The sequence below is a fragment of the Erpetoichthys calabaricus genome, chromosome 12, assembly GCF_900747795.2.
Source record: "Erpetoichthys calabaricus chromosome 12, fErpCal1.3, whole genome shotgun sequence".
NCBI classification, from domain to species: Eukaryota; Metazoa; Chordata; class Cladistia; order Polypteriformes; family Polypteridae; genus Erpetoichthys; species Erpetoichthys calabaricus.
In genome coordinates this window covers 84,453,231-84,479,105 of record NC_041405.2, presented here as the reverse complement: position 1 = coordinate 84,479,105, position 25,875 = coordinate 84,453,231, and the positions used below count along the sequence as shown (strand labels likewise).

Here is a 25,875-nt window from a genome sequence, read left to right as displayed (position 1 = left end):
TACTGCTGCGTCACAGACTCCAAACTCAGGTCCAAATTCAAGCTGGATGCAGTTGGCATCAATGTTTCACGGAGTCAACTGCGTGCCAACAGTCCTCCGTCCTTCAGCCCTATAATCACAATTTCTGTGTATGATAGAATGGCACACCTTGTGGAGTTGGTTCCTGCTCTATGTGCAGTGCTGCTAAAAGGCTCTTGACCCCAAAATCACATTAAGTGGGCTTAGAAAATTCAATGATATTCCTAAAATTAGCAGTTCTTTAGTAGAAGGAAAACTGAAGTATGGAGAAAAATCATGGGGGGGGGGTACAAACTCCACCTTAAAGTGTAGGGCTGAGACACTCTTGAGTAAGGATTTGGTGGTGGCAGCAGCAGCCGCATTAACCATTGCACCCACTTGTACTACCCAAAACCTAACCCGTCCTCTTCCTAACCCACTTATCCAGGGCTGGAGGCTATCCCAATAATCACAGGGTGCAAGGCAGTAAGCACACCTCAACACCAGGACAGGCTCCAGTCCATCACAGGGTGAAACTTGCACCCACACACGCCAAGGCCAAATTTAGCAATACTAAGTCACCTAACCTGCATGTCTTTGGACTGAGGGAGAAAACCCTACACAGATACAAGAAGAACCTGCAAGCTCCCATAAGGAACACCTGGGACACAAACAAGAGTTTCCTACAGTGAAGCAGCAGCACTACTTATCACCATGCCAACCTCCATGTTCTCGGGGAAAAATATTCACAATTTATTATGAAATAGTAAGGGTGTGAGTAATACCAGTTTGATGAGCCCCGTGGCAAGAGAAGGGCACTAAATATAGTAAGGGGTGGCTTCCATTAGAGAACATTAATTTTCTTCAAGTAACTCCTGAAAGCGATTATGTAGGACATACAAGATTATATGGAGGAATGTGAGGAAGTCAGTGCAGGGGGAGTTCTAGAGGGAGATCTAAAGTCTTAAGAGGGCACTCCTGCAAAGGAGCAGCCTACCGAGTTGGCCTTTGGGAGGACAAAGGAGCAGGGAGGTAGTGTGGTCGTGAGATCAAAGGAATTAGTAAAGAGACGAGTAGGAAGAGGTTTTGGGTGCTTGTGCCGTGTTCTGGTTTGTTTACCTGTAGTTTGTGTTCTGCCCAGTAAATGCTCCCTCCAACATCCTTATACAAAAGTTCTTTTTCTTTATCCATATTTAATAAACAGGAACATTGAGGAAGTACAACATCAGGTAAGCCCATTTTTGTTTCCCACTAAAAAGAACGCCTCTATGTAAACACATTCTTCTTCATCATGGCAGTGCACATCTCAGTACACTTTGCATATGATAGCACCACTCATAAAGCATCTTTTTTTTTTTTTGGTTTAATAAATCCTCATTTTGTGACCAGAGTTCACATCCCAGGTGCTTGCCTGCCTACGGCTTTGCAAGTTCTCCTCATGTCCGTTGTGGGGCTCCTCTGGTTTCTCCACACAGGTTGAAAGACATATAAGTTAGGTGAAATGGCTTTGCTAAATTGGCACATTATGTGTGCGAGTGTGAATCCTGTTATGGTGGTCTGGCACCCTGTGACTGCTGGGACAGGCTCCAGCGACTCAGCTCTGGATACACAGGTTAAGACGATGTGGTCGATATCCTTATATTTGATAACATACTTTTCATTTGTTAAGTTTCTTCTGGGTGAGGTTTGGACCAGAAGTGTGCCAGCACAAACATATTAACTACTTCCAATGAAAATAACTCCCTTCGTGATATCAAAATAAGGCTCAATAATTACTTTTGCACTTATATGATTTCACTTGTAAAGGGTCATAATGTGGTTCATCCACAAAGGATCCACGTGAGCTTAGACTTTGATTTCCCCACATGTTTGGTTTTGAAGGATGTCTAACCTTAAGTACACAAGTTATTACCTGCCAGGTTTTATTAGGTCAATTTTGAAATCCTTTTAAATTGTATTCACTTTTTAAAATTAGAATTAAACATGCACAAAATGTTTTCTTGCTCTTGTGATTTAGCAGTCTTCACAAACAACTTATTTTAAATCATAAAGGATCACACAAAGTCACTTAACCATTTTCAGTATTTGGTGGTGTTTGCACACACAACTCTATTCACATACTGCTACTTGTTTTATTTTTGTAGGTAGAATGGTGCAGCACTTTGTTTTTTATAGTCTTTACCAAACTTTGTCATTCATACCATCCCACGTAGATTCAGATATATAGATGCAAAAGCAATTTCAGAAAACAGGAAGCACAGAAGTCAGAGGAAGAGCACAAGACAGCAGGTCACAGGTAGAGTTCAGGTTTCTCAGTGTCAAATTTAGGACCACCCCTCTATAGCAATGGTCTTTATTGATATACTTACCTGTAAAGAGACTTCTTGTATCATGAAAATTCTGTATATACTTCTGCAGCTCCAATATGTCATGACTAAACAAGCACATTGTCCTGACAATTTCACATCCTCATGTTAACTCTTCTGTCCATGATTATTTTTTGTCTTACTCTCAATGTAACCAAGGTGGGCTCCACTACAGTTGAGTCAACTGGTTTCTGGGGTGATTTTTGTTTGAACGTGAATAAAACGCCTTGACCTGATCTAAGAGTCAATTTGTGTAGAAGCAGCCTGTGCCTTATAAACATTCGAGAAAGAAGGACCAGAGCAGTAGCCAAGTGACCAGAAGTGTCTGTGTACGGAAAAGGCTAAATAGTCACCATCAGCATTCTACGATGACCACTCACTTTCCCAAGTCTGACGTCTCTGCTAAAGGTGTCCCTTTAGTGGCTAGCCTTACAAATAATTCAGAAAGCTAGACCGACAACTTTCATTTAGTTCAGAACAACAGACATATACTGACTGCACTGCAGAAGAATATGCATCACTCAATATGGCAAAGAAAAGAAAATGTGCATGTCACGGACCAAGTTCCTTCAGTAATGTAAAGTAGGCATACGGCCTGTAGACTTTGTCATAACTACATCTGCAATTCCAAAAACCTTCCATGCTGTTGGCACCCAGGTAAGCAAAATGACCAGGCTGCATGACAGCATGCTATACCAGCTATGGAATTCTATTATAATCAATGTTTATGGTGAGAATTGCAAGCACTTCCTACATGAACTTAAAGTGAATAGTGAAGTGCAGAAAATTTAGATCACACCAAAATTAACTCTGCTGGCATCAGAGTAAGATATCGGTGTTCATTGCTGCCCTCCTGAACAAGAGCTGAGCATCTAACATCTACAAAAACATACGAACAGTTGGAAGAGCTGCATCTGCCTGCAATGTATTACAATACCAGGGCAGGACAATTACCCTGAAAAAAGTGCATATCAGAACAAACAACTTGTACCATGTCATTAATGTTGCATAGCAGTCAACCCAAGATGAAGCTGCACTGGGCTAAGCAACACTGGAGGACTGGACAAAGCTAGATCACCTAGTTTGACGGATCTCACTCTGTATTAATTCGGGCTGATGGAAGGCTCAGAATATGGCAAAGACACCTCAAGTCCATGTGATGGTGTAATAGTATGGATGGTGGTGGGTGTTCTTAGCACATAGTGGGTCTCAACATTAAAATACCATAAAACATCTAAGCAACACTGCTGTTCTGGCACGTCTCGTCAGGGTGCCAAGTGTACTTGTTTGAAAACGGGCTTTTTCAACAAGACACTGCTCTTGGCAGCAAATCTAGCAATGCATTGAAATAATAATAATAATTCTTTGCATTTATACAGCGTTTTTCTCACTACTCAAAGCGCTCAGTAATTGCAGGTTAAGGGTCTTGCTCAAGGGCCCAACAGTGCAGATCCCTAGCCTCAGAGCCACCACTCCACCTAGAAATACAACAACTAGGGGGTATAGTGGTGTGGCCCGGGGCTAGTATCTCTGTGCTGCACATGGACCCCTTACCAAGTTCATGCCTTGAGGTTTTCAGGCTGCACACTGAACAAACAGAGCCAGATAAACAACCACAATCTGGGAAAGGGCTTTATGCACTTTACCAACAAGAGAGGCCCATTCTTGAATCTATAACTTGTTATTAGGCTATTAAATTCAACAAGAGCCATGTGCTACACCATATTTTTTGCATCTCACATATTTATTAGGGAATTTTTATTTCATTTTTTTCCAATTTTCATTAAAAAAAGTAATAAAATGTCCATTTTATATATAATTACAAAAAGTTCTATTTATACAGTTCAGGTTTTAAAATATTTCCATTTTTTATGTTCTAATAAGAATACTGTCCAAAAATAATCTCTTTGTAATATGAACATTAAAAAGTAAAATACATTTTTTCTTTTTTCATTTTTAAACTTACATTTAGTGCTTCCTGCAGCTCCAGCCTATGCAGGTTTGGGGTGTGTATGGGAGGAAAGACAGGACCCTGGGAACAGGTATGGATGGGAAGGTCAGCAGCCAGTTCAACAAAATAACAGCTGAACAAAAGAAACTGGACCTGCAGTGGTCTGTGGTCATCATTGGACAAACACTCAGAAAAGAGCAGCATCCTAGGACTGTAAACGAATGTGTGTATGCTTTGCTGGCAAAGTACAAAAGCTTGTGCTTTACATTTTGTGCTCCTGACGCACTGCTGTAAGATCTGATGGCAAGCAAGAAACCTTTAAACGCAACCAGCAGCACCAAAAACCATAGATCAAGCTTGCAAAGATCTTCAAAGAAAAAAAACTCTCTCTGGGGGTGGGTTGTGAAGAATTTACACAACAAGTTGAAACGGGTTTGGCACCTTGCGCTACCTAATGAATTTTGTGCACCCACCAAAGTCTCAACACATCTGGTGTACCTGCTCTGCAGAGGGTATTTCTGTCAGTTGAGTAGCAGCGTGTCAGTTCTAAGGAAAGCCTGACAACAGTGTTATAAAAAGAATGCCATCTTTGTAGAAAAAGGGTTTTCAACAGCAAGAATGCACTTAGCAAACTTGTGGCACAAAACACAAAGTAAAAAGTATTGCACGGCAGGCAAGCCCTCAAAGTTTTGTTATTCTTTTAAATCACAACAAGCAGTTTAAAGTTGTCACTCCTATAAATAAGAATCAACCCCTTCTTTAAAGCAGGTTTTGAGCGGCCTTAGTGATGATAATGCTTGTCTGCAGTGAGAAGCTTCTGCAGAATTTGGAGCGACTAATGTGTGCAAACAGGAAGCTGAATGTGTTAAATGTACTGCAGCAGAGAAAGATGCCAGGACAAGCAAGGCAAAAATTTAGCATTGATATTAAACTTGGATCCCATGAAAAATAGTTGTCAATGAAGGGTTTGTTTCATAGAAAACTTATTTTTTAACCCTACATGAACAATGATTACAGGTGATAAACAAGGACAGACTCACTCCCCTTTTAGAAGATGTGTTGCCAGAACATTCACCTTTAAATATACGGATACTAAAAAAAAATATATATATAAAAATATGCAGGCATTATTAAAAAAAAAAAAAAAAAAAAAAAAAAAAGCCACAAGAAAGTTTATGGCAAACTCCTTCTTGGTACTGCGGTCTTGTGCTGGCATTATCCAAAATACTGGACTGGTTTTCAATCTTAAAATAAAACAAGATTGATATTAAACTTTATAAAAAAAAAAATTGGACAATCTCCTTGGTTCATAAAACAATAATTTGAAGTATCAACCTAACAAAAACAGTAATATTTATTTGAAGGACATTTCTCACTCTGCCTGGATACATGCTTTAAGAAACAGCGATTATTTGAGTCTCTTTAAATGTCTTATTTTAATTGTCTTTCAAGTTAAGATTGAGGTAGATGAGAATCCAATATCGGGGGCATCTAAAGCATCTGCCAGCATACCAACCACTGGATTGTGGTCTAGTTTAACACTTTTACCCTCTTGCTATGTAGAGTCTACAAAGCCCACATTGTCTTACTTGTGAACACTGACTGCTAGCAGAGGTTAGCAAGTCCTGCCGAAGTGCAAAGAAAAAACTCAACAATGGATCTAAAACAGTTCTACCTGAATCATGTACAAGTGTACACAACTTCCACATGTGAAAACAAGTGGCTGTGCTAGCTAAGTACACTCTACACCAAGGGTTCCCAAACTTTTTTCAGCCGCAGACCCCTTTACCAAAAACTTTTAAAACCGTCGACCCCCTAATTACATGCAATGGTTTTTCATATCCGCACTTGCTTTGATATGTTCGATAAGACAATGAACAGACATGTTTGTGCTACATGTATTTTCATGCATTCTTACGTGTGACTCTTTTAATGACACATTTTACCTTTTCGTTCGCAAATTTGGTATGTAATGTGTTTTTTTTAAATGATTTTACTTCTTAATTAGGTACCTATTGGAATCATAGATATTTTGAAGTAACAAATAGCAGTAGTAAGGGGGTCTATTTTTGCTGTCGTTGACCCCCAAATTTTTTCATTGAAACTATCGACCCCTAGAAAGTTCAAATCGACCCCAGGGGGTCAATATCGACCACTTTGGGAACCCTTGCTCTACACTCATCCACCAGACTTTAACCTTAAGCACGTACTCTTATTTCATACCTTGGTCCACCTGATACATACAGCTCCTCCTCCATGCTGGCAAGCAGCTTGAGGGCTGATGCACAAAAATGCGTAGGACTTTAAAAATCCTGCACTTTAACCAAGGAAGAACACATTTCTGTCTGTGTTTCCTTGAAAACTCTGGCTAGCCACCTCCTCTCCACATAAGGTATCCTGAGCACTGAAGGGATTGGCATGTGCTGGGCAGGATGTTGGCAAAAGTGTGGAGAGGAAAAGCATGGATGCAACATTCCCTCTTCACTCCTCATCACCCTTCTTTGCCATGCTCTCACAGTTCATCTGAAGAGCTGGACTTCTCGGTCCCATCTCACAACAAGCGGTGGGCTATCAATCACCTGCCATGGATATTGTTCACCCTGTTTGTCAGATATTTCTTCTCCATTTCTTCCAGTGCAGACTCCAGCTGTTGGATCAGAACCCGTTTTTTGAATCTGTGGAACACACAAGTGAGGCACATCTTTACAGATCAAACTCCACAATTTGATAACAATTACAATGAAGATTTAAAATCAACAATTTCCATGGGGTGTGCTTACTTTTTCACATGACTGTATGTGAAAAGAACGTCGAAGAACTAAAATGTCACAAAAAAAAAAAAAATCATTCATTACTTTCAGAAAATATCAACCCAACTAAACATTGCACCTTTACTGGCTACAGTCGTTTTACGTACATTACCTTGAATTTTGCACATCTGAATTTGATTAAATATTCTTCCTTTCAGATTTTTTCAAGATCTGTCCATGCTCACTGTAATGTCATTCATCAATAGCTCCCTCTTTTCTATGACCACTTCAGAGCAGTTTTACTGAATAATTAGGCTTTTAAGTAATTTTACAGTATAAATGTAAGATTTTCAAGACTGTCACAAGTCATTCTCAAGGATATTGTCTGTACTTGTCATTTTCTCAGACTGAACAGGTATCCTAGTCCCTGCTACAGAAAACCATGCCACACGCAAAGCTACTGCATCCATCATGCCTCAAGGCAGAATGTGTTACATGGCATTTTGCTCTGGGGCCAAATAATTCACTTTTGCTACTCCATGCTAAAGAACACGTTGACATCCCCCCACAGTATATAAATGACTCTTTTTTCTATAAGAACTACTCTCTTCCAACTACTTACTTACAAAGGTTAATAAATCTGTCAATACAGTGATCCCCCGCTATATCGCGGTTCAGCTATCACGCATTATTATTATTATTACTAGGGGGCTCTGCTCGCTTCGCTCACACACCCCTGGGTTTGGTTTACCGGATAAACAATTTAAAGAGATTGTTATTTTCTTGAGAATTGTTACATATGCATTATTTTCATTTTTACTTTAAAACTTTTGTAAAAACAGTATTTGTCCTTTATTTCCTGCCCCGGAAGTGGTTAAATATTTTTCTCGCGAGACTTGTAACGCTGCTTGCATTGTGAAGGGGGGGGCTGAACACACGCTAAGGAGAAGCAGACGGATCAGCTACTGGCTTTGTGCTGCTTCTGCCAAGATGCCTGTTCTGCTTGTCACTCTGCGCGTCGATGATTTCAAAGCCTGTACAGCAGCTGTCCTTCTGTCTCACTGTCTTGTCTTGCGTGACGTTAAAATGTCTCTCACAGGATGTCAAATTGTCTTCCAAGAAGATCAAGCCTCGTCTCCCTGCCAAGATTTTTTTTTATAATAGAGAGATGTTACTCATAACCTTAGCCCGACATCCACATATCATACGTGTTTACAAAGTGTGTTTTAATAAGTTTACATATGTTTATAGCGTGTGGGAGGGGTATTTTAAGGTGTAAACTATAAAAAAAAAAAAAATGTTTATTTATATGGTCTTTCTATATCGCGGATTTTCACCTATCACTGATGGGTCTGGAACGTAACTTCTGTGATAGGCGGGGGATCACTGTACAGCATATGATTCTTGCTCTCAAGATTCTAGTTCCTACTTGCATGGTCTCTAATGTTAGTAATGTAGTGTAGTACAGTGGTGGCGAACCTATGGCACATGTGCCAGAGGGGGTGGGTACTCAGTGCCCTCCCTGTGGGCACGCGCGCCGTCGCCCCAGCACACAGTTTGTTACTAGAAATCCAGAGGGACGTGGGGCCGGACTGCTCCCCTCCCCCTCTCCACACATATCTGAGGACATTTTTCATATCATCTGCCCCTCTGCCCAACAGCCCAATGGGAGCATGGACTGGATGAGAGACCTGACTCCACATGCAGTGTGGACTGCAGCCTGTTGAGACTGTGGCAAAGGTGATTTCCGTGGTGGGGTTGGAGAGGAGCTAGGTTGGAGGGGATTGTGGTATAGCGGGTCCACAGCTAAAAATTGAAAAGGTCAGTTTTAATAGATAATCAGCGCACTCGCGGCTTAGAGGGGGGCGTGGTAGTGTGGCCAGAGCTTCGTGATACGGTCGGTCCTCGCTTAAGTGCACAGGTGAGGAGTCGTCCGCATCTGTAATTGTTGCTGGGAGCTGCTAATCACCACACCTGATCCACGTCCCCGGGCAGATGGAAAGGGGAAAAAGAGAGAGAGAGACAGAACGGGAACAGAGGTTAATGGGGAAGACCTACGTGAAACAATGGAGAAGATAGAAGGGATGACAAAGGACAGCACAGTTTAGTTCTGAAAATGAATTCTTTAAAGTGTGGAATTCTCTGCCAAATAATTTTAAGTCAATGAAAGCACTTGGGATTGCTTTCCTTACTTTGGATCATCTTATGTTTGTGAGCAGCTGTTTTCAGCTTTGAATTATATCAAATCTGACACCAGAAACAGATGACCCGAGTGCTGACTGCATGTGTTGCTCTCAAACTTACAAAGTTTGAGCCAAGATTAGACAAATTAACAGCATGCATACAACAGCAAAAATCACACTAATTGTTCAAAAGCATGCCAAATGCAAACTTTGACCTTTCCATAAAAAGTTGTTTGAATCATTGAAAGCTCTGTTATTATGTTTTTATTTTAAGACAAAAGATTTTAATGTAGGAGTTGTTTTTTCTAAATTAAAACCACAGTATTCAGGTTAAATTGTCGTGTTGGCACTTTGTGATAAATAAGTGGGTTTTGGGTTGCAGTTTGGGGACTCGGTCTCTAAAAGGTTCGTCATCACTGGTCTAGTAGCATCAAATTCTTTCAATTTTGTAACAAACAAAAAACTGCACACTTTGGAATTTTACATTGTTAAGAAACAAAAACTTCACCTAGTTCTATTACCAACATGTACAGATAATTTTGTTGCTTTTCATGGCAGTAGCAGATTTTCCACTCAGACATGTGCTCTCAAACTTACAAATTATTTTGTCAAGTGAAGCTGACTGAAGTAAACAGAGGTGGTTTCCCTTCAAGTACTTCACAAAAACAGAAGCCTCTAAGGTTATCTCAAAATGTCATACCAAAAAAGTAAAAGCAAAAATATTTTATTTAACATCTGTTTGTTTAAATAATTCCACAATTTTCTAAACATTCTGATGCAATTTATTTAGAAAAGTGACAAAGATTTATTTAAAATGAATTTGGAGAATGGCAAAATATGAAAAAACCCAAGATATACATATATATATATATATATATATATACACACATATATACAGTGGAACCTCGGTTTGCGAGCATAATTTGTTCCGGAAACGTGCTCATAGTCCAAAGCACTCGTATATCAAAGTGAATTTCCCCATAAGAAATAATGGAAACTCAGGTGATTTGTTCCACAACCCAAAACTATTCATATAAAAATGATTAATATAAAATATAAAGTAAAAATACATAAAACAAATTAACCTGCACTTTACCTTTGAAAAGAATCATGGCTGGTGTGAGTGAGTTTCTAAACTCTTGTGGGATTGCACCCAACGGGACGACACCCGGAAGAGCATCCCAAAGTAATCGAAGTCTCCCAGCGCTGTAGCAGTTCGCCGTAAAAGCGAATCCGAAAAGATCGCGGACATGCTATAAGCGCCTGCCGTCGATGGGTGATACAAGGAACAAGGAACATTATAAATGCGCAGGGCCCTGCCTGACTGCTGTGTCTGTGTATAGGAGAGCGGCAGATCCCGCTACAATAAATAACTGCGATGTTGCTGTTTCAAGGTGAATAAAGCTGGTGTTGCTAAAGTACTGACACACAGCTTCGTGTTTTAGGGTGCAAGACGGGGACTCGCACGTCACAGCATACACGCACACACGAGCGCGCGCGTACACACACATGCGAGCGAGCGAGCGAGCACACACACAGTCACAATGCTAATGCTGCAGTAAACAGTATACGCTCGTACGGATGTTGACTATATGAATGAGGCACACCGACTCAGACGGAGAATAGGAGACGATTGCCCACAATCCCGCAGCGAGAGAGAGAGAAGAACCATCAGCTCAGTTGTGATCACATGATGCTCAGCAGACAAAGCGTATACATACTACTCGTACTGCAAGACCTCACTCGTTTATCAAGTCAAAATTTATTAAAAATTTTTGCTCGTCTTGCAAAACACTCGTAAACCAAGTTACTCGCAAACCGAGGTTCCACTGTATACATATATACATACACATACATACATACATACATATATATATATACTAGCAAAATACCCGCGCTTCGCAGCGGAGAAGTAGTGTGTTAAAGAGGTTATGTAAACATATATATACATAAACATATATACTTATATACATATCTACATATACACATATCTACATATATACATATATATATATATATACATATAGACATCCACATATATATACATATATCAACATATATATACACATACATATACACACATACATACATACACACACATATATATATATATAGCAAAATATCCACGGTTTGCAGCGGAGAAGTAGTGTGTTAAAGAGGTTATGAAAAAAAAAAAGGAAACATTTTAAAAATAACGTAACATGATTGTCAATGTAATTGCGTTGTCATTGTTATGAGTGTTGCTGTCTTTTATATATATAATATACACAGACACACACACATAAACATATATATACATATAGATATATATATACATATCTACATATACACATATCTACATATACATACGTATATACACATATACACATCCACATAAACATATATATACATATACAAATTTACATATCTACATATACATATATATATATATATATATAAACTGTATGTATATATATATATATATATATATATAAACTGTATATATATATATATATATATATATATATATATATATATATATATATATACATATATATATACATATATATATATATACTGTATATATACATATCTACTTAGTGGCTCCTGTATTTAGGATATAGCAGGTTGGATAATGGACGAATGGACATTTGTATGCATAGCCCCATTTGCCCATTTTCGTTTATTTTCTTTCTTCAGTAATATTTCAGCAAACCCGGAGCTTGTCAGTTCAAATCCTGGTACTGACACCACTGTGTGACCCTGAGGAAGTCACTTCACCTGCATGTTGTGCAAAAAACAAAAGTAATGTAACAAATTGTACCTCAGATGTTGTAAGTTGGTGGAATAAAGGCATAAGTAAAATAGATAAATATGTATTATACACATAGGAACTATTCATTTATTTTCAGTTAAGTCATCTGCAGCAAACTTTTATAAATGAGGGTTTCTGATTTTTAGATAGTGCAAACTGTTTCTTCTTTATTGACGTTTTCTCTTGGAGAGCTTTTTTTCATTTTATTGAAAATGAAAGCAGCAGCTGCCAAAATATGTAGGTTTTTTATTAATTTTTCAACATTGTGTAAAATAAATGTATAAAGTAACATAAAAAGTTTAAATACTGGTTATTCTTTTACAGTAAAATATTACTACAGAGATAAAAAAAAAAGTAAAATGGATATGTTCTTTTTCTTTAAGGAGATTAAATATTACTGAAGAAAGAAAAAAAAAATTAAACAGCCAAATGGGGCTATGCATACGAACTTAAAAGGTTTAAATAAAACAGAAATATATATTTTATTTTTACTTGCTTAACTTGTGGAGGGTGTATCCTGTAGCAAAGCCCTAACTTTTTTCGTGAAAGCCCGTTTCAGTCAATAAGTGTTAAAAAAACGTGTAAAGATATTGACAATAAGCTAAGTCATCTGCAGCAAAGTTTTATAAATGAGGGTTTCACCTTTTTAGACAATAAGCTACGCAAACCCAGGAAGACATGGAATCGTTTAAATCAAGTATCATTACATGTTCCTTTCTTAAAGAGAAGTAAGGCAGTACTTATAAGCTTACATATTTATATATAGACATACATATATATATATATATCTATATCCGAAGCCGTGCAAGCACACTCTTTTGAGAATGCAACGTATAGTTGTACAGAAGAAAAGCAATCTTGCCTGAAATGAATGGCAACCTTTTGTAGGTCTATGAAGTTAATTTAAACTTTAGGTTTACGCGGTGCTTTCTTTCCGAAGTACCTGCACTCATGAATATGTCTGTATGTGTCAGTCGGTCAAATCCACGCGCTTCGCACCGGCGAAGTACCGCTTTTAAATTTTTATTAAGAAGAAAATAAAATGTTTTTAAATTGAGGGAAAATATACTAATAACACTTTGTTAAGGATCAGTTTTTTTGTGAAGCTGCCTTTACTCGAGTGATCACTTCGAGCTGACTTGGTGGGCAAGTGTAAGCGTTACCTGGAAGTAAGCACCCATACAATCAGATTGTGAATCAGACTACGAATGCCGTGAATGTAATTACACACTCACTGCACTTGCTTACGGTAATCGAACCTCAGACGTCAGCGCTAGAGGGGCTTAGCAGCAGTGAAGTATTGGTTTTAAATTTTAATTAAGAACAAAAGAAAACCTCAGAGGTTCGATTCCCGAAAGGGAGTGAAGTGAGTGTCCGGTTACCTACCAGGTAAAGCTTATGGTCGGACAGCAAGTGACGTAACATCAGCCACGGTGCCTTCAGTTGTGAGAAGCAGATCATAGAATGATTGAAAATAGTTTTGCATTTACCTTTTTAGTAAAAGGCGAGCTTTTAAGCCTGAGAAATCACCCCGTAAATGCACACGTTTAATTGCACATGTGTTAATATGTATGGTTACACAGTATTAAAAGACAGTGAAGAACGTGATTTACCTTTGTTCCCGCGTTTCATAAAAGGCGAGCTTTTAAGCCTGAGAAATCACCCCGTAAATGCACACGTTTAATTGCACGTGTTAATATGTATGCTTACACAGTATTAAAAGACACTCAAAAATTAACGTCATTTACCATCAGCCACGGTGCCTTCAGTTGTGAGAAGCAGATCATAGAATGATTGAAAATAGTTTTTGCATTTACCTTTTTAGTAAAAGGCGAGCTTTTAAGCCTGAGAAATCACCCCGTAAATGCACACGTTTAATTGCACATGTGTTAATATGTATGCTTACACAGTATTAAAAGACAGTCAAAAATTAACGTCATTTACCTTCGTTCCCGCGTGTGACTCGTGCTGTAAATGTCTTCCTTGTTTTTAGTTCACGTGATTACGTAGGAGGCGTGATGACGCGATACGTGACTCCGCCTCCTCCATTACAGTGTATGGACAAAAAATATGTTCCAGTTATGACCATTACGCTTTGAATTTCGAAATGAAACCTGCCTAACTTTTGTAAGTAAGCTGTAAGGAATGAGCCTGCCAAATTTCAGCCTTCCACCTACACGGGAAGTTGGAGAATTAGTGATGTGTCAGTCAGTGAGTGAGTGAGTGAGTCAGTCAGTGAGGACTTTGCCTTTTATTATTATATATATATATATATATATATATATATATATATATATATATATATATATATATATATATATATATATATATACATACACATACATATACATACACACACACACATATATATATATATATATATTATATATATATATATATATATATATATATATACATACACAGTGGTGCATCCGGAAAGTATTCACAGCACATCACTTTTTCCACATTTTGTTATGTTACAGCCTTATTCCAAAATGGATTAAATTCATTTTTTTCCTCAGAATTCTACACACAACATCTCATAATGACAATGTGAAAAAAGTTTACTTGAGGTTTTTGCAAATTTATTAAAAATAAAAAAATTGAGAAAACAGATGTACATAAGTATTCACAGCCTTTGCCATGAAGCTCAAAATTGAGCTCAGCTACATCCTGTTTCCCCTGATCATCCTTGAGATGTATCTGCAGCTTAATTGGAGTCCACCTGTGGTAAATTCAGTTGACTGGACATGATTTGGAAAGGCACATACCTATAAGGTCCCACAGTTTACAGTTCACAAACCAAGCATGAAGTCAAAGGATTGTCTCGAGGCACAAATCTGGGGAAGGTTACAGAAAAATTCCTGCTGCTTTGAAAGTCCCAATGAGCACAGTGGCCTCCATCATCCGTAAGTGGAAGAAATTCGAAACCACCAGGACTCTTCCTAGAGCTGGCCGGCCATCTAAACTGAGCGATCAGGGGAGAAGGGCCTTAGTCAGGGAGGTGACCAAGAACACGATGGTCACTCTGTCAGAGCTCCAGAGGTCCTCTGTGGAGAGAGGAGAACCTTCCAGAAGGACAACCATCTCTGCAGCAATCCACCAATCAGGCCCGTATGTTAGAGTGGCCAGACGGAAGCCACTCCTTAGTAAAAGGCACATGGCAGCCCACCTGGAGTTTGCCAAAAGGCACCTGAAGGACTCTCAGACCATGAGAAAGAAAATTCTCTGGTCTGATGAGACAAAGATTGAACTCTTTGGTGTGAATGCCAGGAGTCACGTTTGGAGGAAACCAGGCACCGCTCATCACCAGGCCAATGCCATCCCTACAGTGAAGCATGGTGGTGGCAGCATCATGCTGTGGGGATGTTTTTCAGCGGCAGGAACTGGGAGACTAGTCAGGATAAAGGGAAAGATGACTGCAGCAATGTACAGAGACATCCTGGATGAAAACCTACTCTAGAGCGCTCTTGACCTCAGACTAAGGCGATGGTTCATCTTTCAGCAGGACAACGACCCTAAGCACACAGCCAAGATATCAAAGGAGTGGCTTCAGGACAACTCTGTTAATGTCCTTGAGTGGCCCAGCAGAGCCCAGACCTGAATCCGATTGAACATCTCTGGAGAGATCTTAAAATGGCTGTGCACCGACGCTTCCCATCCAACCTGATGGAGCTTGAGAGGTGCTGCAAATAGGAATGGGAGAAACTGGCCAAGGATAGGTGTGCCAAGCTTGTGGCATCATATTCAAAAAGACTTGAGGCTATAATTGCTGCCAAAGGTGCATCGACAAAGTATTGAGCAAAGGCTGTGAATACTTATGTACATATGATTTCTCAGTTTTTTTTTATTTTTAATAAATTTGCAAAAACCTCAAACTTTTTCACGTTGTCATTAAAGGGTGTTGTGTGTAGAATTCTGAGGAAAAAAAATGAATTTAATTCATTTTGGAATAAGGCTGTAACATAACAAAATGTGGAAAAAGTGATGCGCTGTGAATACTTTCCGGATGCACTAAATATATTTCTCTCTACTATGTTAAAACAAGTTGTGGATTAGAAAGCCTGAAGAATAATTTCAGAACACATGTCAAAATGTTCATAAGGGAAGTAAATACCTGGCAGCTTCCTTAATTGTGTGGTGGATGAAGTACTTCTGCACTTCCATCGGTCCTTTCACCTCTTCAAGGAGCTTAAATATTGTTTCATAATCTGGAAGACAAGATGAATACAGTTACAAGACAAGGCACAGCAGTTTATCAATGGACCACTTTGCTTTTGAACTCTTGAAACTCTTTATCAGTTGTATGTTATCAATCAATTTTTTAACCAGCTAACCAGCCATTTAATATAGTAGAATGAAAAATAATTCTCTGAACAAAAAAGTAACTTTCTGTTATGTTTATTAAGCATTGCTCAACACTAAATATAGTTGAGGTTCCTCTTCATGTTCATTATGTGGTCATCCTCTGTTATTTAGAAGGGAATATGGTCAAGTGGGTAAGATGGAGAATTAAAAATAACAATGATAAAGATTTGTTCTTAAGTTCAATGTACTCAAACGATGCAAAAACCTTAGCACTTTGTTTTCAGATGGTGTTGACTTTGAAATGCATTGCATAAAATAAGCACTTGAAACATTTGTCCATCCACTCATCTACTGTCCTGTTCTTTTTACCTCAATAATACATTACCAGAATCATGAATGTAGTATGCACAAAAGCAGGAACTGACCCAGAATGGGACAGCCAACCACTCAAACAAAACAGAAAATTTGCCAACATCATACAGACAATTCAGGCATGTTCAGTGGTTAATACATACAAAGTCAAAGCTAACTTTATTGTCATCTCAACCATATACAAGTATACAGATAGACGAAATTGCAAAGCTCAGGGTCCACAGTTTAACAACATGAAGTGCAAATAATAAATTAAAAATAAATTAAAAATAGAATTTCAATTTAAATTTAAAATTAAAACACAAACAAGACAAGACATTGTGCAAAGACAAGACAAAGAAGTAGCAGCAATATTGACATGTAATAAGCAATATGAACATTGATGCAATGTATGGTATTTGTAATCTAGATACAAAATACAGTCATTAGATAATTAATTAATATAGATAATACAGAAATTATCAGTGTATGATAATAGTTGTTTTAAGACGTGTAAACAATGACAGGTCAGAATGTTTCACAGCAGAAGGATATCAAGAATGTCAAAATACTTAAAGGTCAGTATGAGATTTTCAGTTCTTTTCTACATGCACACTAGTCTTTGCAGGAAAGTTAATAAAGCTATAAAGAGATGCTGGATTATCTGAAGATGCTATATGATTTGATTATTTTTCTATACAAAATTTACTGGGTTATCAAAAATGACCCTTATTTAAAATTTTAATATATTAGTAAAACTGAGACACACAGCTATGATTTTGCGATAATTGGCATTTTGTATTCATTAAGCACAAATGTTCATTAAGCCAAAGTAAATAAATCTCCAGTATAACAAGTTAATATTTGCACAAAAATTATACAAAATGCACGATTTTGTTAGATTACAGACACCTCTCAGCCAAATAGAACTGTCCATTAGTGTACCATTGTTTGATCACAATTTTGATTTATTAAATAAAGCATCAGCAGAAAGCATTCTAGAATCAGAATTTCAAATACATGTATTTTAATTATGCACATTTTAGTTACAACATACAAGGGCTTATGTAGCACACATCTATTAAAAATGTTGGATCAACATGTATTTGTCTCCTTTTTGCTTCAAAACATCTCTCTCACGTCATTAATCACACAGCATAAAACATTTTTTTTAGAAGCAACTGAAAACCCATTAGAAAATCTGAGGCACTTACTTCTGCCAGGCTTTCGAACTTCCTTCATAACCCGTGTCCTAAGCTCAGCATTGGTCCCATCCAGAGACAGCATGTTGCTTGTCCTAAGCATAGTGGGAAACGTCATACCCTCGCTGCTTTCTACTGCTGCCGCCGCCACCGCCTCTTGGTCTATGAGAGGCCCCTCCTCACATGTATCTGTTTGTAAGACTCCTTTGTCTAAAGGACTGGAGTCAGGTCTCTCATCCAGTCCATCTTCACTAGGCTGGCTTGTGTCCTCTAACAGACTGTCCCCATCAACCCCCAAACTACTGGTTCGGTCCTCAGAAGCTAAAGACAAACCATCCACTTGTCTGTCCAGCCCTAGCCAACCTTCTGGTTTTCTCTCTCCATTGCTCTCCACCGGGCTTACACCATTGCCCTCAACACCTAAAATGAACAAATGAGGAGAATATACATTGTTAATGTTTACAAGGAACCATTTAAAGCAGTTATATTAAACATATAAAACAAAATCTACAAGGAGAAATTCTACATTTATTTGTATTCTTACTTCTTTTCCAATATCCAGCAAATATTTGCTTTGGTTTCTCTTACATGTAATTCATATGTGTTTGCTGCATAAATCAATAAATTAGTTAATACTACAAATTGTCCTACATTAAACCTTCCTCAAAACATATAACTGCATTTGAAGGTTCAATAAAATTTTCCTACTGAAGGACTAATTGGTACAGTCAGTTTTTTCTTCCTTAAATGCAATGGCTTAAAGCTTTCGATTTTATGAAGTACACAACAATAATTTTGGGCCTTTTCCTCACACACAACTTCCAAAAAGGGGCAGCATGATCAAGAACTTCCCACTATTAAGCAAATTACTACAATGGAAATGCTGGTCTGATTTTTCCATCAACCCTCTGAAAATCTGTTAATTCCACCCACAGGCAACTTTTAAGAAAGTAGACCTTTACCCAGAATTTCAGAATGTGCTCCAACACCTAGTGTTAAGGAATAATTAACCAATGATAGTCACACCCTTGCCATCCCAGTCCCCTTCAACATAAAAAAAAAAATGTAACTTGCATAACATGCTCAGATGACCACTGTTTAGATTTCGTGGCCTAGAAAAAGATTATGGGAAGGAATCAAGTTGTATTTAGTTTTTGTCTGCCAAACTGAATAAAGTTGGAAGTGCATTTGTATGAAAGACTCTGCTTTAACTGTGTTCTCATCATATTAAGTGGGAGTGATCTTTAGTAATGGAGGAGTATGTGTTAATGAACAGGATCTCTCTCTTACAGCTACATCCATGAATTTCAATAAGTAGGAACTAAAGACAACACATTATGGCTTTTTAAATGGCAGCAAAAAATCTAAGTGAAACGGATGGGCTCACAGATGTAAGTGGAGGTTTTGACGATTTTACTAAGGCTTACTTTAAGCAATTATTTGTTTTTATTGATAATGTACAAGACATTACTAAATCACCCATGACTTTCCAGTCCTTTGCAGATACATTTCTACAGAAAAGTGTTTTATTAGTTGGATTTCACATATCACTTGTTAGAAGGTATTTTCCAAAATCTGGTCAGTTTAACTTTGACAAGCTCCATTTAAAAGGAATATGGTTGTGGCAGATTTGCAGACAGTCACACAACAGTGAGAGTCAAAGCACATCTAAGAAGTGAGCACACCATGGTACATAAACTCAGGAAAATAATCAACTGTAAATGAACATTTAAAAAAATAAATAAATAAATAAAAAAAATATATATATATATGCATGCACACATATACACACACACACTATTAATAATAACCAAAGGATCATCAGAGCTCAGAAAAACCCACCGATGTACTAATCACTTTTCTATTTTTACACTGCTTTACAATAAAAATACAGAATGCTGCTTCTTTCTTTACGTTCAAAAGTTACAATATTTTAATTAATGCATAAAATGCTGCATTTGAATATTAATATCTTAATCTAACTTGGACAACATCACAGTTGCAAACAGCATTATAGTAAAATCAGGTACCATATACTCCGTAATTAAGGATGTTTCATCCTGCTTGAATAACTGGGTCTCAGCCAACTGACAATACAGTAATCCCTCCTCCATCGCGGGGGTTGCGTTCCAGAGCCACCCGCGAAATAGGAAAATCCGCAAGTAGAAACCACATGTTTATATGGTTTATTTTTATATTGTCATGCTTGGGTCACAGATTTGCGCAGAAACACAGGGAGGTTGTAGAGAGACAGGAACGTTATTCAAACACTGCAAACAACATTTGTCTCTTTTTCAAAAGTTTAAACCTGTGCTCCATGACAAGACAGAGATGACAGTTCTGTCTCACAATTAAAAGAATGCAAACATATCTTCCTTTTTCAAAGGAGTGCAAAGCAAGCAGTCACAAAAAAAAAATCAATACGGCTTTATGGCTTTTAAGTATGCGAAGCACCGCCGGTACAAAGCTGTTGAAGGCGCGAGCTCACACCCCCTCTGTCAGGAGCAGGAAGAGAGAGACAGAGAGATAGAGAGAGATAGCTAGAGACAGATAAAAAAAATCAATACGTGCCCTTTGAGCTTTTAAGTATGCGAAGCTCCGTGCAGCGTGTCCTTCAGGAAGCAGCTGCACACAGCCCCCCCTGCTCACACCCCCCTACGTCAGCGCAAGAGAGAGAGAGAGAAAGTAAGCTGGATAGCGTCTCAGCCATCTGCAATAGCGTCCGTTGTATGAAATCAACTGGGCAAACAACTGAGGAAGCATGTACCAGAAATTAAAAGACCTATTGTCCGCAGAACCCGCGAAGCAGCGAAAAATCCGCGATATATATTTAAATATGCTTACATATAAAATCCGCGATGGAGTGAAGCCGCGAAAGGCGAAGCGCATATAGCGAGGGATCACTGTATTCAATTTCAGTATTTGTTCTTCAGCTTTAAGTGTTATATTACTCTCCTCCCACGCACTACTTTCTCCAGTAAAATGCTTCCCTCATAGTGGCGAAATCTGTTCCAAAAAAAATCTCCTACACCTTGTCAAAATAGTGTTTTCTGTTTTCTTTCATTTTAACCAAGCAAAACTCTTTTCTCGTTTTGTAAAACTGCAAATGTACTATAAAGGTAGTACTGGGCGGTATACCGGTTCATACTGAAAACCGTTTTTAATTTTTTTATGATATGGATTTTTCTTAAACCGCAACACCAGTTTAAATTGCCTAAACGACGTTCGGAACGTGGCGCAGCGGGAAACTGTTCAAGTGGGGACCTTTTCCACTGCTACACCGCTAAACACAGATTTGTTGCACTAGGGCTCTTTTTCATTGCTACACCACCAAAGGTAGCATAGGTATGCCGTGCGGAGTGCATTCCGAAACTGAACTAAAAGTAAAGTTGAACATGATGAACAGAAGAACTTTTGCCGAAAAAAAGGAGTCACGTCCGTCGCCTGGAGATACTTTAGTTTTAAAAGGTCAGATGTGTAAATACTGTTTCTATACTACTGGATAATACTGCAAGCCAAGTTGTACTTGTTTTATTTGTTTTCAATACAGTGTAATGTACCTGGGTACTGTGTAATAGTGTGACGACATGTTGACTTTATTCTCGACATTTCCACTTTAATCTTGACACTTATGACGAGAATAAAGTCGACATGTTGACTTTATTCTCGACATTTCTACTTTATTCTCGCCGTTTATGTCAAGATTAAAGTCGACATGTTGCCTTTATTCTCGTAATTTGTCATTAAAGTAGAACATCGTAAACTAAACTTCATCGTAAAATGAATATTTAATTTACTAGATTTTTCAAACCCCGTCATAAGTTATATAGCACATTAAATGCTTTGTGTTAAGTGATTCTTAAACTGACTTCTTCTTGCACTAAGAGGAGGCGCCGGCAGCGATCGCCGCACAGAATACATTCACTTCATGATCTTCCTGCTCTCTGAACATTTAGAATGCTAAGATAAATACTTAATATAATTTTCATGGTGAAATGCATTAAAGCATGCATTAATCATATGGGGGCACGGCGGCGTGCCTGCCTTGCATTTGCATGTTTTTCTGTTGGGTTTACTCGGCGTGCTTCAGTTTCCTTTCAAAGTCATGTAGGATGTGGGGTTTTGTTGTGCTATATTGACCCTGCTAGTGTATGTTTTGCTTGTATTCATCCTGCGATGTGCTGGCGACTCATTCAGAGATGGGCGCAACTCTGAATAGATGGCATAATTAAACATGTATAACGAAGATATTTTTAAAGTTCTGAACACTCCGTGGGCTAAGTTTATAACTAGTTTTAATTTCACAAAGACATTTATCGTGTGGTGATTGGTTATGTGGTGAAAGAAAAAGGAAGGATAGGAACTGGGGTTTTGGTACGTCAGATAGAGACAGCATGCATGCAATAAAGATAGCCCGCTCAGAAGAACATGCATTGAATTCTGTGTTCGTGTCTCCGACCAGCAGATCACAAACCCAACATTTACACAATATTTAAGTTAAACCTGTGCAATAGCTATTCATACATCCAGTTTTTTGGAGCCTCGTCACACCTGCCATAAAGTTCTCTACACTGAACATACACCTGGGGACCCCTTACTGCGAGGGAGCAGCACTACCGCCTCACTACCGTGCATGTGTAATACCTGCTTTAGTGCATTTCATCATGAAAATGATATAAAGTATTTATCTTAGCATTCTAAATTTTCAGAAAGCAGGAATATCATGAAGTGAATGGATTCTGTATGGTGATCGCTGTCTTCTCTTAGTGCGGAAGAAGTCAGTTTAAGAAGCGTAGTGATTAACCACTGGGTCGGGGAACGTAACACAAAGCATTTAATGTGCTGTATTAATTTATGACGGGGTAAATTTAGTAATTGATTAAACATTGATTTAAGGAAGAAGTTTAGTTTACGACATTCTACTTTAATTATGAAGTAAACTATGAGAATAAAGTGGAAATGTCGACTTTAATCTCAACATAAACGGCGAGAATAAAGTGGAAATGTCGACTTTAATCTCGACATAAACGGCGAGAATAAAGTGGAAATGTTGACTTTGTTCTCGACATATAGTTTGTTTTTTTCTTCCCAGTATAGCTTAGCTTGAAGCAAGGTCCATATTAATGCAGTTTGCCTAAATGATGGTTCAGTTGGTAAAGATGTCATCACCAAGTTGCACTTGTTTTATTTTATTTTCATTTGGTGAATACTGTGTAATGCACCTGGGCTTGAAGTCTTGAAGTAATAGTGCAACTATCAGTAATAATACTATTATTTATTTTATTGTTATTATTTATTAGTTTAAATATTATGCAGTTTAATGATGATAAAGTTGTTTAAAAAGTCACTTTAACGTGTCAGTGGACAGAGATTGTTAACATTAACAGAAAGTGTAGTTGGTTTACAAAAAATATTTACTATTTATTCCTTTTCTAAGACATATTCGGTGCAATACAATTTTTGACAAGCACTTCTGGATATTTTACTAAGTCTAAATGCCTCTTTGTATGGTTGAAAATATTTTGTCAAAATTATAGTTTGTTTTTGCAAAATTTGTTCAATAAAAAGGTTCTATATTTTGACTGCATCTGTCATGCAATGTGATACCTTCTCCATTAGTGCCACCCCCTTGAAAACTATCACGTTATGGGGCAATGCAAAACTGTATTAATACTTGTGTGCACATTAAAATGTTTTTTTTTTTGTACAATATACAATGCTCATGACAGTGGAATAATAATAATAATAATAATAATAATTCATTACATTTATATAGCGCTTTTCTCAGTACTCAAAGCGCTATCCACACAGGGAGGAACCGGGAAGTGAACCCACAATCTCCCACAGTCTCCTTACTGCAAAGCAGCAGCACTACCACTGCGCCACCTGTGAGGATAGGTTATTCTTAGCCAGTAATTGCAGTGGAAAATGTGGTTAACATCCACTCATGCATGGGGAAAAAAATACCGTTGAATACCGTGAAACCGGGATAATTTAGAAAAATACCGTGATATAGAATTTTGGTCATAACGCCCACCCCTAATCTCAAGTAAACTTTTTTCATGTTGTCATTATGAGGTGTTGTGTGTAGAATTCTGAGGAAAAAAATGAACTTAATCCATTTTGGAATAAGGCTGTAACATAACAAAATGTGGAAAAAGTGATGCGCTGTGAATACTTTCCAGATGCACTGTATATCATTATTTTTTGGCCCTCAGTAGAACAGAGTTTGACAACACTGGTTTAGGAGGAAGCATAGCCACTAGCCCAAGATAAGCCTTATTCATTTGTACCTGTTGAGGTCAGTCCTCATTCTCCTCTTTTACCTTTTCTGCGCTTTCATTTTCTCTTTATCCTTCTGCCACTGCCTTTGCAGTTTTCCTAGTTGCCTAAAAATCCTCAGCAATAATGACAGATTTATTGCCTTACTACTCAAGTAGTACAGCAGCACCTGAGGTTCATCTCTACATGTCAAATACGTTTTTATGCAGCAATCACTTTAAACAGAAATGTAGAGAAAATGTATGTAACTGCTTAGGTTGTGGTTCATGAAGGGTCCAGGGGAAAAAATGACTTTAGAGGTTATTTTTGCCATACAGCTAGCAGCCTGACATTCAACTAATGACCTATTTCAAATGAAATCTTTGTTTCCTTCAAAACCTACATGAAAATCTATCACATAATAGCACTGGGCAGCATGAATTAATTATAAATTAGTGTGTTAAATACTGCATTTGAAAGTAGAGTGTATACAAGTTTATCTATTTCAACTCCCACTGTGTTGAATTGTAAAAATGTGTCAAAATAAAAAAATAAAAGCAGACTAAAAACCAGAACATCAGTTAATGTATTTATAATGTACTAGAACCGTGTGACCAGTTTTGTTCAGTTACATATTACTAAGATAAAGTTACTAATTCACCGAATTCAACACCAGGTACACTAAGTCATTCAAGCTTTAAAAGTTTCTTAAGGTCAAATAGACAGAATTATCTCTGGTCCCCCATAATCCTGAATTAGATTAAGCAGGTTAGAGAGTTTTATGTTATGCTGTGTTGTGTCTGATTCACTTTCAATGTGTTCTTAATAAGAATACTTCTTATTATGGCCTCAGCATACTATACGTACTAATACAAAAACAAAATGCAACATAAACTTAAAACAATATTGCAGAAAAAACAGACAAGCATCATGCAATACATATAAAAATCATATATGCTATGCATGTTGTATTTACTAGACTGAATGGTTGTTATAAGGTGTGTCTGTTCCAGTCTATGGCCACAGTCATCTTCACCGGCAACTTTTCCTATTGCTAGGTAAACTTTAGCCACCATTCAGTGCTTAATTTAAGAGTTTTTCTCATTGTCTTATCTCCTTTTTCCTCTTGAAATGTCTGTTCTTGTGTTCTCAAGCTTTGTTTGCATTACCTTTTTTGACCTGTTTATTTCCTGACCCTTTTTTTTGGAATTCTCTCTTTATATAGCCATAGTTTTGCCTAATCCTTTATGCTCTTGTAAGCTTTTTTGTTTACTATCCTCCTTCTGTTTGAGGAAGTCTCCACCTACCCATGATTTGCTAGTCTCACATTTTGGTTCCTTAGTAAACAGCACCACAGGTGGCTTTTGCTTTCACTAGTATGCAAATGTCAGTCCTGGCAATTGCATAGTAACCTAAAGCACAAATGAAGATTGAATGCAAGTTTTAAAGGTTTATATATTAATATGTGGAATCAGAGATGGCACATACTGAAGCTACAATATTCCCCTACAAAAATAAAATATATTGTAATATATGAGAAAAACCCTGTGAACATATCTTGCAATATACATTTCTATGATTATATAAACATATAATGAAACATTTCCCTTAATATGTTGCAACAAACAAATTTGCAAATACACTGTATATAAGACAAGCAATATGCTATGTGTCCAGATTTTTGTTTCTGAATGTTCATATATTGCTGTAAA

At 37.7% G+C, this 25,875-nt stretch overlaps 1 protein-coding gene across 1 annotated transcript in view; it reads right to left on the bottom strand.

The window, feature by feature from the left end:
• Positions 1 to 5,644: 5,644 nt before the first annotated feature.
• ints6l (integrator complex subunit 6 like) overlaps positions 5,645 to 25,875 on the bottom strand; it is a 102,337-nt gene continuing 82,106 nt past the window's right edge. The window contains 3 exon segments of the mRNA XM_051935172.1: positions 5,645 to 6,989; positions 16,159 to 16,252; positions 17,915 to 18,322. Of these exon segments, the coding sequence (XP_051791132.1) occupies positions 6,890 to 6,989; positions 16,159 to 16,252; positions 17,915 to 18,322 (602 nt within the window). The 3' untranslated portion in view covers positions 5,645 to 6,889.